The sequence below is a fragment of the Morchella importuna genome (assembly GCF_003444635.1).
Source record: "Morchella importuna strain M04M26 chromosome Unknown Morimp01GS017, whole genome shotgun sequence".
NCBI lineage: Eukaryota > Fungi > Ascomycota > Pezizomycetes > Pezizales > Morchellaceae > Morchella > Morchella importuna.
The window spans coordinates 102,019-120,398 of NW_025763414.1; the positions used below are offsets into that span (position 1 = coordinate 102,019).

Genomic DNA, 18,380 nt, shown 5'->3' on the forward strand with positions numbered 1-18,380 from the left:
TACCATACCGAGATACCTTCTATGTAATATTTCAATGGTAGCTAGTGAGCACTCGAGCATAGCGGTTTTTTGGTGCCATATCTCCAATTAGTTATCTAGATACCCGTCGAGGCACCTTGAAGTCCTGTGTCCCTTACTATTGTCAACCTTATCTCAAAATCAAGCACTGAGTGTAATCGACACGTGTGTGCGAATGTAACACGCGCAGCGTCCCCTCACGGTTTTACTTGACTAAAGCCAAGGAAATGTGTCTCTATATACCATCCCTTGTTTGACTAGTTGGTCCAATACGCGATCGAACTCCCTGAATCTACACAGAGTCAGTATAAAAGTGTTGTTTCCTGATGATTTTGGTCAAACCCTCGACTCGCCGATTTTTCCTACTTCAATATTTTTTTCTGAGGTTTATCTAAACGTCAGGTATGTAAGTGTAGTATTGGAAGAAGACTTACTTCGCGGTGAGACAAATCTCACACAAACCCGAAAATAAGATTAAAACTTATGTATATACGTATGTATGTAGGTACTGTTCGAATAACCTGAATACTCTTGGCGTATAAATGACAGCTCTTGGCCTTGTACTACTAGAAATTTAAAAGGTAGTATATCACTCTATTTACCCACCTGGTTTCCGCAACATTTGGCTATCTGCGCTCAATTAACTACTCCAATGATCTTGTAGATCCCCATTCACTTTAGAGATCTTCCAGCTGATATGAAACAGATTTTCCATTCTAGCGAGCCCATGAAAATTAGCGATGATACATAAAATTCGTGTGTTCACTTTACTCTCACGAAAAGTATGTAGTGACAACAACTATCCGGCAACCCCTCCAGAAATCTCTACAACGCCAAGATACAGGGTATCTGATGTGTCTAGTGTGGAGATTTTATAGGGTGCAGACAAATGTGTAACAGCCGACAACATATTGCCAGCGGTAGGTGTCAATGTCCAAGTAGATCAATTTCCTTCTAAAGTAAACAATGCGTTTCAAGGTATTCGTTGGCCGAATATTATACGACTATGTCCGAACCGCAGGACATCATCGAAGGGGTTGGTTTTTGGTGAGTTTTGTGACTTGCTGCACTCTTGAGGATGAATAATGAAGTGCGCGCACAGAGAGTAGAGACATGTATGATGTATGTACCTACATGATGTACTCTATGTACTCTACACATCCTCTAACTAGATCTGACCTAGTTGTCCCAGACAAATGTAGCGCCAAAAACCTTAACCTGATCGGCAATCACACTTTCTCTTATGCCACGTTATTGAGAAAACTCGGTATGTAAGGTAGGACAGAGCGTGAAACCTGGGGGGACGGATATCGAGCCTATCCTGAGCATTATGACCTGTAGAGACCATACCTTAGACATAGAGTGGTATAGTACAATATTGTATGTAGAGTACCATGTATGGGTAGCGTACATGCTAGAGTAGAGCGCCCAGAGTACACATGATGTGTGTAGGTGGTACTCTACATCCTTCATTCATCGCAAATCAAATTATGCCACTCTCGGCTGATCATAATTGTTATTACTTTGGTTGTCTAGCAGGTTGGGCTTCACGTACCAGTATGCAATCAAAAAATACTGGCTTGGGAAGGGATGTTCTTATAGTCAGTCTAGGAGCAAACATCCTATCAGATTAGGAACGGAAAGATTTTCACGAATTAGGGTTGTAGATGTCTCAGCTCGCTCGATGAGGTGCCGCTTCGTGCATGGAAGAAAACCATATCTTGGCACCTGTCTACGTTCCCAGACTGCCACGACTTCTATCCCATGGAGCTGAAAAATCACAAGTAAAAAGAAGAGTGGAGTGCGGGGACATTTGCAAGGCGAAACAAGATTTAGCCTCGCTAAAACAGCCGACCCTGGCGCCCTGCTCCCCTCCTCAAATCCTGGTTATAGGATACTTGGTACTAATCTAGGTACCAGCTAAATATTTTAATCTCTAAGGACAAACGACATATATACCGTATCCTCAGGCTTCAGCACAGGTGAGGCTTACCTGAACATGCCTATCGATAGGATCCGGGTGATAGTAAGTCAAGCATATGTACATGTCGTAAGATAAACGTACCTACTGTAGGTACATGTAGGCCGACGTGACCTCATAAACGAGTGATAGATTGTGAGACCAATATATCCGCCCACATAATGAAGAAAACCAATCTAGAACTAGGTAGAAAAACTGGGCAGCAAGTTTTCTAATGGCTGGTTTATTCCCAGTTCCCGCGCAAATCCATGCGAGCGAATTACTCGAACCATGTCTGCATGTACTTTTATTGAAAGTGGAGCTCGAGACAACATATCAGAAGTTATTAGATCTAGAATCTATCAGATATAATCAATTATGGACTCGGGGCAACCGATCAATAAAAACGCCACACATGCACATTGTTACTATCCAGAACCGGTCAACGTTCAGTTTTGCTATCAAGGCCGATCAAACCCTTCTAACTGGCCCGAGATGCATGTTAGAGTCTATCTGAAATTAAAGGAGGCGTAGTATTTGTGCTCAATCATGAGGGGCATTGTTTTCTCGGCTTCCAGTTGCAAGCATCATTACAATTAATACATATCTCCTAAATATAAATTAAGGGTCGTGACGAAATAATTTCGCAAATAACGGGTAGTAATTAGCCAGAACTACATGTAGCTTACTGGAAGAAAGGAAGAAATTTCGATATTCAAGTAAGGGAACTACATGTATCGTAATGTATGTCCCGGAGTTCGCTGAAGAAAAAATTACATTGGAGATATGCATATGACATAGCTAGTAAATCCCCACAAAGAAAATCTAGTACTAGCACTAGAGGCTAGACCGTTGATTCAGCGTGTGTCCAAAAAAACGAACATTACCCACAGCATACTCTCTATATAAATGAAGGGAAAGAACGTAAACTATATATATATGATCTATCATTGTGGCCTGTAACGTATTGTACTGCGTCAGATCTATGCCTAATCAAAACCAAATTAGTTCACGACAAAATACGTTCATAACAAAAATTTCGGCCCATTTCCCAAGCTGACACGGCGCGGTACCAGGTTAAAAATGTTAATTTCTTCGCGGTGGTAACACTGGGCCAACCTCTAGTTAAACTACATGTAGGTATGCCTACGATAAACACGTGCACCAAATTACCCCACATATATGCAGTACTCTAGTTTCTTGATGACTGAACGCCATACTCTACATGTAGTCAAGCAGTCAAGCGACAGATATCTATTCACCAAAAACTCCAACTGACTTCAATCCTTTTCACGTGCGTTGTATGAGACCGGACCCTTTGCGGCTCTTCGGCTCTCGGTGAAACCTTCGTGTTGTCCTGGCACGTGCAGCCAACAACAACCCAGAGTCCTGAACTAAGAAGCACATGCAAATGTTAAACAAAAGCAGCTCAGCCCTCGCAACGCACCCATCAACTTCCCCACATTCCACAGCTTAAGTTTGGTGTACGTATATATATTCTCTTCACCCCCCTCCTCCCCCTCTCCCTTCATCCGTTGCTCTACAAACTCCACAATCTCAAAATATGGTCACAGCTACTCCCACAACATTCACCCGCGATGAGGTCGCAAGTAACAACACCGTCGACTCGCTCTTTATTATAATAGATTCGAAGGTCTACGACCTGACCTCCTTCGCGGACGCCCATCCCGGTGGTGCACATGTGCTGCTTCAAGTAGCTGGGAAAGATGCTACCGCCGAGTTCTTCCAGATGCATCGTCATGAGGTGCTCTTGAAATATGAGAAGTTATGTGTGGGTACTATTGCTGGGGAAACACCGCAGGTGTTGACCATAGGGCCGGGAGACTTGTCGCCTGTTCCTTATTCGGAACCTCAGGTATGTCTTGGTGGCCTTCCAGGGAACTTTCTTCAAGCGTTATCGCTAACAAGGACTCTAGTGGCTTGTGCCGGAATTCAGTAGTCCATACTACAAAGAGAGTCACCGTAAGCTTCGCAAAGCAGCCCGAATCTTTGTAGATGAGCATCTTCGACCCGAAGCTCTTCGTATCGAAGAATCCGGCGAGAGGCCCAGCAAAGAGATCATCAAGTTGATGTGGTAAGTACACACAAGATCTGTGTTCCATTCCATCAAGTTTAATAAAATCTCTTAGGGAGAATGGAATGAATCCTATGCGTCTTGGGCCAGGAAAGCACCTTAAAGGCCACACTCTCATGGGCGGCATAGTCACTCCAGAAGAGTTTGATTACTTTCACGAACTAGTCCTCACCCAGGAGCTCTCGAAAACTCATGGCCGTGCCTGTAACGACGGCTTCCTCGGCGGTATGGTTATCGGTCTTCCGCCTGTTCTTAATTTCTGTAACGACCCTGCTCTCCGCGAGAGAGTTGCCCGGGAATGTTTTTCGGGTGAGAAAGCTATTTGTTTAGCTATCTCTGAAGCTTTTGCTGGCTCGGATGTTGCTGGTATCAGAACCACGGCTGTAAAGTCGGATTGTGGAAAGTTCTATATCGTAAATGGAACCAAGAAATGGATTACGAATGGTGTCTGGGCAGATTACTTCACAACTGCTGTCAAGACTGAGAAGGGCTATAGTGTCCTACTCATTGAAAGAGGTGAGGGCGTCGAAACCGAGGTATGTTATCCATCATGACTACTGGAATAATTAAATGAAGCCTTCAACTAAAATACACATCAGCAAATCAAAACATCATATTCCTCAGCCGCCGGAACCGCATTCATCACGTTTGATAATGTCCGTGTCCCAGTGAACCACCTGCTAGGGAAGGAGCACCAAGGCTTCCCCGTCATAATGTCCAACTTCAACCACGAACGCTGGGTCATGTGTTGCGCCGTCATCCGAAGTTGCCGTGTTGTTGTAGAGGAATGTCTAAAATGGACAAATCAACGCACAGTTTTCAACAAACGCCTCATCGACCAGGCTGTCATCCGTAATAAGTATACAACGCTATCTTTCCCTTATGTTATATACTCAGCACTAACATTCCCTAGGCTAGCAAAAATGATAGCTCTCGTTGAGTCCTCTCAATCATGGCTCGAGTCCCTAACTTTCCAAATGTGTAATATGAGCTACGCTCAACAATCCATCTCCCTCGCCGGCCCCATTGCACTACTCAAAACATTTGCAACAAGGGCAGCACACGAGATTGCCGACGAGAGTGTACAAATCTTTGGAGGCAGAGGCATCACTAAAAGTGGTATGGGTAGAGTTATCGAGTCATTCAATAGAACCTACAAGTTCGACGCGATATTAGGAGGGTCGGAAGAGATTTTGGGTGATCTGGCGGTCAGGCAGGCGATGAGAAAGTTTCCGAAGGCTATGCTTTAAGTTCTCAGCGGGGCCGGTTGGGTTTCGTAACTTCACTGTAGTTCTCTCTTTTATATATATACGGTTCGGGGTTTATTCGAATTTATACATCACATATAAGCACCTCTCCATCATCGTCATCACCCCGGGATAGTATCCAAGCTGCTTAGCATCGTGAAGTAAAGACGTACATGTGAATTATGCCTTCCTCTCGCGCTCTTCCTACGTGTCCATTCAATCCCAGAGCGCTCTAGCAAGTCTCCTGAGTAGCCAACTATCTCCAACCAAGAGGAAAATCTGACTAGCGACTCAAATCATTTCTTACGATTCAACTAGTACAGTAGCTCTCTAGCTCTATACATGGACCTAGGGCTCAAGGCCTACCCAAAAATAAAATCTTGATCCAAGCTCCCCAATCCGGGGCGTGGCAAAGTGACCGACATTTAATCCTGCTACTAGGAGTTCCCTACCCTATACTTCTATTATATGAGATCTACGCTATAAATGAATAAGATAGGGTAGCTCGGGAAGTAGTGTAAGAAATTAAAGAGATAGAATCCTCCTTAATAACAAGGATTCCATCGCTTTCTGAACAGTTACATATTGTTCGAAGATATATCCACCCTGAAAGTACAACTATATATCGTTCTGTGCTGCTTATGATCCCAGTGTGTTTCTGCACGCCCGAGTGATATATTATGATCTTTAATTGTCGTTCTCTCGGGGTACGTCATGTAATTATATAGAAACTTATATTTGTAAAAGAACAAAAAGAAAAGAAAGATAATATGCCTCTGTTACTAGAGAAAATTATATAATCAATCTTATCTTACGTTTACAATTATACTACTTTTGAACCCTTAAAACTCCTCAGGCCGGATGAGAGCAGCTAGCAGCAGTCCAATAAAAACGTTTGATCGGCTGATCCTATCTATATTGATATAAATACACTACACCACCCACTAACCTACATGCAGCTGATCATGTCCCTATAATAAAGATCTTCAAATAAAAGAAAGATCTTAAATAACCATAAGTGATTAATTAAAAGCTCTGTTCGAAAGATTATATTTCAGAACGAGTGATATGTTATGATCGCCTGTACTCACTCTCGAGAAATGTATCGCTTAAAAAGGCACAATCTGAGAGTAACGCGTACTGGAAGGCTTAACAAAAAACTCTTTCATTGTATATTATTCAGGAACATTTCCCCCTATTATTAAAGAGAATATGAGGTATTGAGAACACGGTCAGTGAAGGGACAAAAGAAATCTAATACAGAAACCATGGTCCGATTGTGATCACGCAAACCCAGAGATTCACTATATACTGGTTACTTGTACCTCTAGATAGCCTTATTGTATACACACTATCGGTCTAGATCTATAGGCTTGATCACTCCTACAATTTTAATATGTATGACCATAGATTAATTAGACATAACATGAAACTCCTCTAGCGATAGACACAACGTCTACCAACCACATCACCTAAGCACTGCTATGCAACCCCAATGTCGACATGTCTTCTCCACGAACCTCGCGTCTCATCGCCTCAGCTCTAGACCAAGCCGCCAAAGTCCCATCGTCGACTATAGCTAGTACTCAGACAGCCTACCCCAAACATCTCCAAGTTTGCCACAAAAGCCGTGCTCGACCCGGCCGGTGGCAAACCGCATTTACACTGCGGCCTCACCCATGCCCGTGCCCTCAACTATAAATTATGCGCATAGCCTCGAAGAAGGTACAACGGCAGGCCACCAAGACACGGGTCGGGAAGATCAGAACATGTCCCCAAGTTAAAGCATGGACCTCATACGGGGAGATATCGGGGAGGTCGGGTACTGATGGCCCAAGATCTCCTTACGGTAGAGGCTTTTGACTATCCCGGGACATGACATATCAAGACATCGATCATGTTTTAGAGGCTATAGTGGCGGGTATCGCGGTTATGGGTAGACACGGGTTTCAGAAGTGGTGAATAGGGGGAATGCTCTGATCGACTTGACCCTGAGTGGTAGCCGGAGGACCTGGTTCCGAAGTTGCGTGATATTGAGAGTTTGGTGGATTGATTAAAGCGCTATATACATCACATTACGCGCGTATGTTGGCAATTGTTGAACGGAATTAATGTTTCTACGGACGTAGACTATATCTCTAGAACTGTGCTTTGTACGTACATAATTACTGCAGACGAAAAAAAAGATTTTACGAGTGATAAATAATGATTTAATGTAGCCACTTCATAATCAACTACCCACCGATCACTCACTCTGCAAAACGGTTTCCTGGCACATGGATAATTCAAATAATTGGCATTTCTTCCCCAATTTCACTTATATCGCCCCAGGCCATGAGAATCGGATATCAAACTAGGAATTCAATATCCTATAGCTAGTTGACTAACAAGAGCAAAAAAGAAAAAAACCAAACCCAAACCGGATACCCACCTCCAAACCAGACCAGATAGTATAAATATAGAAACTCCTTCCAAATTCCCAAACCCTAGTTGAGTGTGCTAGAACAAAAGTAAATGATAGCAAAGTAAAGGTCAAGAAAGATAATGAAATTGAATGAAGGTGTATGAATCGAGTCCATGATAACAGTACGTAAAGAAAAGAGTGAAAATAGATAGCGCCTGACCCAACCAAACCCAGCCAAAACCAAAAAACCAGTGACAAAAGAAAAGAGCCGAACGCAGTGGCACCAAGCCGTAAGTAACTGTAATTATATACTAGTGAATTTAAATAAGGATTGAAAAATATTGAGAGAATAAACGAATCAGAAAGAGAGATATTCTCTACTCCAACCCAAGCCACTTCAACGCCTTACTTCCGTTCTTCACCCTCTTTCGGAAGTTAGCCCTCTTCCCGTCGTAGTTCTCCTCTTCATCTGTCTCTTCCTCAAGATAATAGCTAGTATCCTGCCTGCTGAGTTGTTGCGAGTCCGACGACGGAGTCTTCATCCTAGTGAGGCCGGGCATAGGGGGAGTATCTGCGTCTTGATTCCTTCCATAGCACCCGGTCATCTTCTCCCTGGCCTTTAGCGCAGTGTGAATTGCCTCAACAACATCAATAAACACAGCACTAGAAGTGGTCGTGAAAGGTGGGATGAGCATGTCTGCACCTGAGATAAGACTTCGCTTCGGTATATGAGGGCGCTTTCCCGTTGGCGTTGGTTTCCTCGGAACTTTGAGTGAACCATTGGGTGTGGTTGGGGTTCCCGGGCCGAGAGAGTAAGAAATTGTGGTAGCGTTTACCGAAGTCCTGATTCTAATACCGACTTTCGGGGATTTGGAGGATTTCATAGGTTTAGACGAGATCTGGGTGACCCCGTCGGCGACACATGCGACTTTGAGGAGATTTAATTCAGGTCCAAGAACACGCTTAAGTTCTAGAATAGCAGGAGAGCCGGTGTAGAAGTCGAATTCGATAACTAGGATTCGAATTTGGGCGTTGTGTGAAATGTAGTGTTCCAATTCCGGCAGCAAATATTTACCCTTAACAACAAGACTGTCCTTTGCAGACTTGTGCTGGGCTCGTACCTTTGTGAGTGACGACGAGAGAAGGTATTTCAATCCAACCTTATTCCCGTAGTTCCACGAGGACCCCTTCTTACGTGCAATTTCTTCAATCTGCTCCACAAAACGTTTTCGAAGCTCAACCCCCTTCCTAGACTCTGTAAGATCACCATCTTCTTCAACCCCGACGGCAATAATAAGATCAAGGCCAGAGTAAGCAGACTCGTTATCTCGGGAACTCAGAACTGGGCGCCAAATCTGCTCAATCTCCTCATCACCAGTGAGCCAACGTAAGTCCTCTTCATCCTCCTCATCCTCGTCCTCGGATGTTGAAAGCTTGTCCCTATTGCTCACCGAAGGGGAAGGAGGTGGTGGGAAATGATGCCTCATTATAGCACGCAGCTCATTTTGGATTTCTGCTGGTGATTTCTCGGCGCTTGAAATGACAGTTGGGAGACTTGCTAGTGGAGGCTCCTGGTGTCCGTTTGCAAGTAATGACGAGCGCACCGAGTATGGGGCCGCGTTTGTAGCGGTCGAACCACCTGACATGGAGGATTGGAATGATTCCCTTCCACGGGCATTTCCCAATTGACCAGATAGTGCTGTCATGGGCGAGAGATAACGCTTCTGGGTCTCATTGTTGCGCTTAATCAAAAGCATCTGCGGGTTTGCGCGAAAAACCCCAGGGGTTTGGGGCGTGAAGGAGACGGCGAAGTCTCCAAGAACCTTTTCAAGGAACTGATCGCCATTCTCTCTTTTACCCTCCGGCGAGGGAAAGTAGATTACTAGGTTTTCGTTGATAGGTGGGAACAGCGGGTCTACAGGATCTCTAGAAAGCTCCTGAAATACATCGAAGCCACCACTGAGGTATCTTGGTGAGGGGAGAATTGTAGCACCGCTGATATCAGCTGTTGAGCTGGGTGTGGGAGAAGAAGGACGTGCTGAATCACGGGACCCCGGTCTCTTCAAGTCTGGGGGTGATTGAAAGTCATCATCCGAGAATGCTGGGAATTGAGATACTTTAGGGTTTGATGCAAGGGCCTTTGCGCTTGAAGGAGGGGTTGGAATCTCCATAGAGTACATGGACTCAATCGGTGGAAGGGTATAGTTCTCATCCCTATCCTTTCTCCTTGATCCCTTTGCCCTTAGGGATTCGGTCAGGGACTCGGATCGCTTCCTGATCGATTCGCTGTTTGCAAAGTTGCCCAAATGAAATTCCGCCTTAACAGTTGGCGGTGAAGGCGGCGGTGAGAGACCAGATACATGAGTGGCAGCAGTGTTACTCCTGCTCCGTACACGGACTGCCACTGAAGCCTTGCAAATCTCAATCCCGGCCTCTATTTCCTCAGGCGTCGGACTCCTCGGACCGGAACTAACAACCCTCGGCCTCGACATCTCGCGTGATCTTCCCATTTTTAAAATTTTGGGAGTAGCAACGGTTTCTAGTTGTTGAGGATACAATTCCCTTTCGAAATTATCCCGTTGTGCTGGTTTGACAAGTTGCTCTTCAGGATCCCCATTAGAATATCCCTGCTGGTGCTCGAGCTCCTGTTCCTGCAGGCCCTGCACACCACCCTGCATGATGTCTTCAAACACCCACTCAGCCTCTCTACTAGCATTTTCAATGTTGCCGTTTTCCTCCGACATGAGTGCGTCGCGCAGGGTCTCCAAGCACGCTGCCTGAGCGCCCGCAAACCCACCATTGAGAAAGACCATCCTGTCTCCACCATTACTGCTTTCCGCCAAGAAAGATCTTGCCTTCTCTAACCTCTCAATATGTGCATGGTGGAGTGAAAGGATATATGACCGTACAGCCGGGTCTAACGGCGGTAGCTGCTCTTCTGGGTCATTTTTTTCCCTCGTGGGCGGCGCTGGGGGAAGTGTAATTGGAGGCAGACATAGGATATTTGATGAGAATGGAAGCAATCGTAGCTGTTCTGAGATTGTGGGTTGGTGGCCTTCGAGAGTGACGATGAATCCCTCTTCATGATCTTGTTGTGAATCGTATTGCATTTTGTAATTTGTCGTAGATAATATTAAGGTTATGAGACTAGTATTGCTGTAGTATGTAACACTTGCAGCTGTAAGATACAAGTCAGCTCAGTAACGATGCACAGCATGCGAGTATCCCAATAACAGAACGTACCATGAACTAGTAGTTATAGTTGAACAGGGAAATTATAAAAAGTTGATATGAGGCTGAGAATTACTGATGAAGATGAAACCAGCTGTGTAGGTAGGTAAGGGAAATCTTTCAGTACGTACGGCGTAGTAATTAAGGGCAGGAAGATGGGCGCCTATTAGTAGTAGTAGTTGTGTGGGGACGGTTGTTCTATTATTGTAATAATGCGGCGGTGATATGGAACAGCAAAAGAAAAATGAATGTGGTGGTTTTAACAACGTGAGTCGGATTCGAGAGAGAGAGATCTGAGAGGTGGGTAGGAGGGGAGGCTGGTTTGTTTATGAGTAGTAGAATAATCGGGGTCAGATCGTCATGACTTGGTCTTAGTTCCTGATGATGGATAGGGACTCGTAGTGTGGTTGGAGGGGTTGAGAGAACAAGGAAGTTTTGAATACAAGGTGAGGGAGGCATGAGGTGGTGCAGGTGCAGGTACCACCGTAGATACATGTAGGCATCATGCTACACACAACGGGCAGCGGCAGCTACTCGAGTTACAAGGTAGGGTACGAGGGGTGGTAGAGTACCTACATGTAGACCAAACTAAATTCCCAACCGTCCCTCTTCAGCTTCATCCTTTACATCTCTAGCTCTAGCTCTGCCCCCTTCCATGTTTAGGGTCTTCTTGCTGGCGTCTATTCGCAATTAATATGTACCTACACGGCACACACCTATAAGTGGTACCTCCTGGTTACTCTCCACTTGTATGCAGTTAAGTCCTTCAACTCGAAAGCAAAATAAATTATGAATACAACGCGATTTAAGATGATATAATTGCCGTAATTAGAATCACCTGTCGCTTTCTATCCAGTCTCTCACCGGAGAATGGTGTGTCAAGGGCACTAAATCCAAGGCAAAGTTGACTCGGATGAGAACGTTAATACGGGCGCTTGTGTAGTACATAATTATAATACATGTATCTACTTTGGATACATGTAGGTAAATGTGTTTGTGTGCGGTGATATCATATTGGGTGAGGAAGATTACTATATGTGTATACTTTGCCTACCTGACCGACAAACGACAGAGTAGCTCCCTACTACGTCGGGACACCATCGGAGGAAAGCTGATTGTCGATCCCTACCTTGATCAACTTCCTCTACCACCTCTTCCACCACTACAGTCGCAACTCGATATGCCGGACCTCAATACGCCGGATCCCTTGCTATCCCGTACGAAATCCTCTGGGGTTTTGGTTTTTTTTACTGCAAAATCAATTTGCTATCCCGGATTTTTTTTGCTATCCCGTATGAAATCTTTCGAATCTTGGCAATCCGGCGTATCGAGTTGCGACTGTATGTACATACTATCACTACATACAGATCCAAGGAATAAGGTCCGAACTTCACAGGGCCTCTTCTTAGCGTTGAGCTACATTCTCTTTCGGAGGTCTCAAATACTTTGCTCCTAGAGGCTTATCCTCTACTGTTTAGAGGACCGTGTCAAGAAACCAGTCAAAAGGTTTGAACCGCTCTGACATTTTGATATATCCTCTCCCCTCACTCTTGAAGGCGAATACCAGTCGATCCGGCTGTCCAGCCAACCAGGCACTTGGACCGGACAAACATTTGAGGTCAGAGCAGAGGGAAAGGAAGAAAATAAGCGAGTATGACTGCAGAAAGATGTGTGGATCATTCCCCTGCACTCCCATCTTGCAGCAGACTATTTTCTTGATGGATCAACCTCAGCCTCAACCTCGAGTACATGGCACTGCTCCCTCCTCACCTCTCTCACCCCGCCTTCCCGAAACATCAGTGAAACTTCACATATCAAGAGCAAGGCGGGGTGAGATCTCACAAATGAATGAGAATGAAAACGAATCGTGTGTTCAATAATGTAGGTAAGCATACCCGAGTTAGCCAAAACACTCATCATCATTCAACCATGGCCAACGAACGCCGGTATTGGGTGTAGCCCAGTTGTACCTACCCCCCGCGCCCTCCTAGTACTACAAGGTCTGGGGTATCATGAGGGCATGAATAGCATCGCAAGCCACCTATACAAATCTCTATCGTGAGTTCCCTGCAGGTTACTCCCAATATCATACGCCAGAGGTCACGATGCGCGTCGATGGCAGCTAGTTGGATCGTCACCCAGAGAAGTCCTCTAAACAACGCCTGTTCAAGCCCATTCCGCCCCCTGTGAAGGTTTAACCTGGACTTTATCCTCAGATAAACAACGAGTACAAACAAAATGCTCCAGCCAGCCAAGCAAAGTCTAGCATCGGAGATACGTGTTCGTACTAATCCTCCTCTCCCAGGATTCTCCTACCAAGCAATTAATCGAAAAATGATCCTGGGCCACTAGTACCCTACTAATAAACTCTCCATACTCGGTTTGTTTCTAGGGCAGCCAGGAACATACCGTTATCGTGTGTGTATCTAGATAGCCCTACCATCTTCATCGCTCCCGTCCACAACCCCAGAAACATAAAACGCCACTAGTGCACTTCGCGTGGCAATTAAAGGCACCCATCCTCAACCAATAATATGTAGAGCCGTACGCAGGCAACCGAAAAAACAAAGTAAAATGTCGCCATGGCTATGGCCGCCTCCACAAAAAGCTGTCATCTAAAACAAAACTACACCAAATTTCCGTTTGAGACCGTGTCTTTCATTTATTTGGTTCTAATACTCTTTCCTCCAAATTCGTCATCGGATGAGTCTCCCGAACCCTTGCAAGAAATTTCACCCCCGAAGTGGCTCCATTCCGAGCCGATCACGACTCACGAGTACTATTGCGCTCTCTGTCGCTTTCCACTTCTTCAGGACACAAGAAGGGAACGGCGGTGCTCTGCTCCATATGGGGATACACAACCCGCAACCTCTCGCCGGATGCCATCTGTAAATCGAGAACCAGAGCCAATAAGCACGTGTTCTGGAAGCTTTCCATCAAGGAAACGTAAAAATTTGTCAAAAGGAAAAATGGTTTAGGAATACGGTGTTACCATCGTACGTTTTGTTAATCGCTCATGTCTCCTATCTACAAGTTCCTCTCGATTTATGCCTTGGCATTGTTTACACAGGTAACTATATGTAGGTACTAGCTAAACGATTTATGTGACGTGCTACAGAGCAGATATATTACCCCGTACCAGTTTACGGCCTCTATATCTGAATATTCATGTACCCAATTCAGGATCGCTGTAAGGATCCCTCCTATGAGTGCATTGCATCGCATTTAGTTTCAAGTTTTTCCGACGTGGTTGCTAAAATAGGTACCATACTCCAGTCCCTGGTTTAAGGGCCGCTGCTGGGCGGGTAGTATTTTTAGCCGAGACGCTTGCAACCTCAACGCGAGCGTACGGCAACACCCCTTAACTATTTCCTATCTATGCTTCGGATTGTCTTCAAAAAAACGATTAATTCAGTATTTTGCAACACTGGTTGCGGTTGTGGTTGTGGTGTGGAAGGTGGAGATTAAGGTTGCGGACCGAGTGATGGCTTATGAAATGGCTTTCTGGCTGACCGACCCCCTCCATATCTGTATCAACCACCGGCTCGACGGCTGGCACTCCAATAGGAGAGCTTTCAGATTCCATCATTTACTATCGCCCTAATTGGAAAGGATTATGGCCCTAGGCATGTGTGAAGGGCCCTGATCTGCGCGTCGTTACCACGGTAAACGAGCCTTTGCTTAAGCTAATAATGGGATTTACAAATAAGCACGTAACTACGGACAGATGGGAATACATACATACATATACATATGGGGATGGGAAAGATCTGATTAATTAAACAGACCAACCAACGGGAGTGGCTCGCGAGGTAACTGGCTAATTTATTTCCATCTATCCAATCCATTAGGGAACCCCTAGTGCTCCGCTCCGCTCCGCTCTGCTCTATCCCTCGACCCTACCCTTCCTTATGGTAGACCTACCCTATAATATATCCATCCCCGGGAAATAATTCTCTGTTACTTATCTTATATCCAGGCCGGGCCGTATGGCATATGATATATCGGATATCCCATATGATATCATAGCACAAAGCCCCAAAGAATCTAGATGCACACTGCTTATATACATACATATGATAATCTAATCATAACTACATAACCTGCTGCACGTACATATTGTACCTACATCTTGAGTAATCAAGTTGACCCAAAACCCACATAGCCCAGGGGACGGGGCCCTGACACTGCTTCTAGAAAGAAAAAAGAAGAAAAAAACGTGGTCAAGAACAAGCTCCCGAAAAACACCAACACATCTTGGTGGGGAGTGAAGGAGCGGGCAATGCTGATGATGTCGTCCAAAGGAATCAGACCCGGATCCGGACAAGTGCAAACAATAATAATACCCGTGTGTCTGGAGCCAATATCTGAAGGTCAAGGTTGGCGAAACAAAGGCCGGGACTGGCTGAGACCTTTGTGTCGGATTGTGTAAGGCCTTAGTCGTCCAGGTCCAGAGCATATGCCCAAGCGGAGGTAACTACAGTATGCAACTGGAGTACATACATGTACCTACATACTGCATATGTAGAATAGGTACGATGTACCTACTTGCGCTTGGCTTGGGCATGCACCGGAGATCAGGATTGCCCGGCGTACAGCGTTTATACGTACTTGCTTACAAGCATATGAACCAGAAAATGCAAATGTCTATTTTGTACGGCAGATCGGCGCCACTCCATACAAATAATCCTTGACTCTCGAACTCGCATTTTCTGGTTCATATGCTGGTAAGCAAGTATGTACTTGTAGGTTTTTGGGTTTGTAGGTCCAATTATCATAAATTTTTTTTTTACATGGGTGATAAATAAAAATCATCTTGGTGGTGCTATCATAGCATTACATATGGATACTCAAATACGGATTTCAAGCCGCATTTGGAGGAGGAAACACGCGCACTGGGATAGATACGAATCCTAACGCGTGCTGCAATTTAAGGGATGCGGCTGGTAAACACCGCTTTCTTTCCTTCACTCCATTTACTTATACAGTCGCACCTCGTTATGTCGTTAGCGTATTCTGGGAGCCAAACCCCTACGAGATCGTAAATATATATACGAGACAACAAATAGTTTTTGATGGAGAAGGGCAGTGCCTGTCCCGCAAATTCGTACGAGACAGCAAGAGATCCGAGATATCGAATTACGAGATAGCGAGGTGCGACTGTAGTACGCAGCTGGAAAAAGCATGGTGCCCCATCTGACCAGTCAAAACTGTAAAATCTGATACGATACGATCGATCGAGCAAGTTGTTCTGGCATTTTCCAGAGACAGCCTGAAGAATGTTTTTTCTTCCTTTTTTTCCCCCCTCAAGTCAACATCACAAACTACGAGACGGTCAGACCAAATTTTGTAGGTACTCTACGTACTTATGCAAAGGTCGAGGTGTGGTTCGTTTCCGGCGACCTGGCTGCAGTTTCTCTGGAAGTTGAGTTTCTCCATGAGTCGAATGTTTCTGTCTCTGTCTCTGTTTCTGTTCTTTATGTGGAGACTCTGGGGTGCCGTTTTCTTGTTCCGTTTTCCTTTTTTCCCTTCTTGCCTTGCCTTCCCTTGCCTTGTCTTGCCTTGCCTCGCGTTCTGCTTTGTGTGAGGCGTGTGTCGCAGTGAGCGAGTTTTCATCTGGGCCCAAGACATCAGCAATGCAGTACAATTAATGATGTACTCGTTTAGCATGGAACGTCTCATGGGTATCCCTGTCCATCACTTTCGTTTTCTGGTTCGTGGTAATACTTTGTAACCATGTATGTCCCTTAGAGTTGGATGTAGCCCCCCCCTCCTCCTTCTCGGCCACAACAACCACAACAACTCTAGTACGTACCAAGGACTCCCACCGCCCAAATCTCGGAATCTGTCGCCATCGTTCCCACGTCCCAGCCCCATCGACCCATCATCCATAATCCGTGGCAAGCTCCGGCGATCTGCAGAGGGCGGTGTGTGTCTGTGCACGGAGAAAACGTTGGCGGCACATCCCGCTGGAGGGGAGGCTACCTAGAGTAGAGTAGCTGGACTGGGGGAAATGGAACGAATCTCATAGGTGTAGGTAGTCTATCTACAAGCTGTTCAAGCCTGCTGGACTCCTCACCCCTCCCTCCCTCCCTGGGGCCGCCATCAATCCCATCAGACCGGTCATGGTCAAGAGTACATAGGTAATTTCAGCTACTCTAGCTGTTGTGTGTACCTGCATATATTCCGTCCCAGCACCACGGGCTGGGCGGGTCGGGGTGGAGATGGGTATGGAGATGTAAATGCATTGGGTATTTGATACTTAGTACTTACATAGTTACGTACCAAGTACTCTAGATGGTAGGTGGCATTAGACCTTTGAATCCGCCCTTTGCACATCCCCGTGCCCCACCCCCACGTTTCGCGAGATGTACGTTCGGCGACTTGGGAGGGGCCGGCCTTTGTTAGTTTGGTACTTGCTATAGAGTCAGGGACGACCCCGGGGCTAAGAGCACTTATATACTTAAAGTAGCGGGCCGCGGTGAGCAGAGGACATCACGCGCACGGCATGGGGGAAGCAAAGGATTCGATTGGCTATAAGACATATTATACAGATGACAGATGGAATAGGCATTGCATTGCGTCTTGGTAGTCCGTCAACTACACAGAGCAGCTATTGCATGAAACGTGGGTTTGGCGTTCTGGGTTGCGGTGAGGCCCGGATGGCAACATGGCATGAAGGAGGCCTAGGAGAGGCTGCTCTCGGAGACTACTCTAGACTGGAGAGACCCGGCTGTCGGCATGCATTGAGGACTTCTTTGTATAGAGAATACCACGTACCACTCTCGGATCCGGCCATAGACTACATGTAGCTGTACACCCGCCTACCCGTTCAGCCGGCTGTCTGTCTGTCTGGTGATGCGATTGTATACTGTACTTCTGGACCGGCATTGTGGATAGATAAAGAATCCTGGATAGAGTAAACTCTTGCGCCTTACAAGCACCTCCTATGATACGGCTACAGCCAGATCCAGCGCAGCGCAGTGCTGTTTATGGATATACATTGCAAGATTGCCCCATCAAACCCAGACGGGTATATGGCAACTACCGGCGCGGCGCGGGTACATGCTGTACAGCTCCCGGTGGCGGGTGTGGGCTGGTGCTGGTTCCCGTGGACGGGTTCTAGAGGTGATCATGGGGTGTCACTCGGTTTTTGGTCTGGGTACTGGTGGGATTACATGATACGGAACATGGCTGGATCTTGTCTTACCGACTTCTTGGAGGGCTTTTTTAGGCTCTGTGGATTAAATGTACGTGGAGATTGTAGAGATATATGTGTGTATATATATTCATATATTCATACGAGGTTTTGGGAATCGTTGATGGCGTGCCAGTCCCGGCGACAGATCGATGAGAAATGTGGGTGCGTTACTCTATACACTTATATACATAGCAAGCCAGAGTTTCGTTGCTCGCATCCCGAAA

General features: G+C 45.8%; 2 protein-coding genes across 2 annotated transcripts; one reads left to right on the top strand and one right to left on the bottom strand.

Moving 5' to 3' along the window:
• Nucleotides 1-3,542: 3,542 nt before the first annotated feature.
• Nucleotides 3,543-5,323, top strand: LAJ45_05943 (uncharacterized protein; the record flags this gene model as incomplete). Its single annotated transcript, XM_046115511.1, has 6 exons — nt 3,543-3,854; nt 3,916-4,073; nt 4,129-4,382; nt 4,530-4,609; nt 4,673-4,932; nt 4,987-5,323. The coding sequence occupies 6 exons, from the start codon at nt 3,543-3,545 to the stop codon at nt 5,321-5,323; spliced, it is 1,401 nt and encodes a 466-aa protein (XP_045971095.1).
• Nucleotides 5,324-8,101: 2,778 nt separating this feature from the next.
• On the bottom strand, nt 8,102-10,834 carry LAJ45_05944 (uncharacterized protein; the record flags this gene model as incomplete). The annotated part of the gene is made up of 1 exon (XM_046115512.1): nt 8,102-10,834. One exon carries the CDS (start codon nt 10,832-10,834, stop codon nt 8,102-8,104), a length of 2,733 nt encoding a protein of 910 aa, XP_045971096.1.
• Between the last annotated feature and the right edge of the window lie 7,546 nt (nt 10,835-18,380).